Source organism: Oryzias melastigma, unplaced genomic scaffold (genome assembly GCF_002922805.2).
Source record: "Oryzias melastigma strain HK-1 unplaced genomic scaffold, ASM292280v2 sc00723, whole genome shotgun sequence".
NCBI lineage: Eukaryota > Metazoa > Chordata > Actinopteri > Beloniformes > Adrianichthyidae > Oryzias > Oryzias melastigma.
This window is the reverse complement of record NW_023417311.1, coordinates 1-937: the sequence shown is the minus strand read 5'-3', so window position 1 is coordinate 937 and position 937 is coordinate 1. Positions and strand designations below refer to the sequence as shown.

General features: G+C 54.7%; 1 protein-coding gene across 1 annotated transcript; it reads right to left on the bottom strand.

Moving 5' to 3' along the window:
• Nucleotides 1-6: 6 nt before the first annotated feature.
• LOC112138215 (intraflagellar transport protein 172 homolog) lies at nt 7-929 on the bottom strand. The gene is made up of 2 exons (XM_024260787.1): nt 817-929; nt 7-594 (listed from the first exon to the last, which is right to left on the bottom strand). The coding sequence occupies exons 1-2, from the start codon at nt 915-917 to the stop codon at nt 414-416; spliced, it is 282 nt and encodes a 93-aa protein (XP_024116555.1). The 5' UTR covers nt 918-929; the 3' UTR covers nt 7-413.
• Between the last annotated feature and the right edge of the window lie 8 nt (nt 930-937).

Sequence of the window (937 nt, the reverse complement as noted above, 5' to 3'; positions counted from 1 at the left end):
AGAACAGTAATGCTAAAACAGGTGGTGTGATGTCACTCCAGGCGTCATTATTAGAATACTATTATGGGATGTTTTCATGGTGTTGAATAAACTGCAGGACTTTCTTCCACGGATCTGAGAGGCTCCCCAGCGTTCCGCCTCCGTCCGGCTGTAATGGAAGCTCTCGGCAGGAAGTCGAGTATCGACTCTGAGGAGCGTGATCTTTCCTCAAACACCAGCAGCAAACCAGTGTGACCTCTGGCCCCGCCCTCAAGCAGATGCCGCTGCTCCAGATTAATCCTGATCCCCGTGGATCATCGATCTCTGAGACTCCATGGCCTCCATGTGAGAGCCGGCACAGCTCCGAGGTCATCCCGGCAGCCCGGCTGGAGCAGAGGCTGCTGGGCTGGATTCTGGATTCTGGATGAAGCCTCCTACATCTCCTCCTTTGTAGGCGAGGACGCCGTACTGCGGACAGTCGTTACCTTCATGCAGCACTTCTCCATCAGCGCGGCGTTGGCGCTGTCCTTCACCTTCAGGTAACACTCCACGGCGCGGGAGTATTCGCCCGACTGCTCCCACTCCCGGGCCTGCTCCAGGAGCCCCTCACCCCCCCTGCAACAACAACAACTGAGCATTCGGCCGGCGTCCTCACTGCCCATTTTCAGAACACTTCTAAAAACCCATTTTTACCGCCAGCATTTGACAGTGTATGAGACTCTGCTCTGCTGTCTGTCTAAAATACTGTTTTGGGGTTCAGTTTAATGCATTTAAAACCTCAGTGAGTAGAAGTTTCATGGTATGGCTCCGTTAAAGCTGTGTGGTGTGAGGTCTTACTGCAGTCCTCTCCGGGACGTCTCCCTCTCGTACTCCTCCTGCAGCACGCCCAGCTTGTTGGGGAGGTACTCCTTACAGATGCGGATGGCGTCGGTCCACATGCCGGCATCCTGAGAACAGC

What these genes read in the sequence shown, in the direction of transcription:
- LOC112138215 (XM_024260787.1), bottom strand. Translation starts at nt 917, where the DNA reads ATGTGGACCGACGCCATCCGCATCTGTAAGGAGTACCTCCCCAACAAG. An exon ending in ACGTCCCGGAGAGGACTGCA is followed by an intron (nt 595 to 816) that starts GTAAGACCTCAC and finishes TTGTTGTTGCAG; the next exon opens with GGGGGGTGAGGGGCTCCTGG.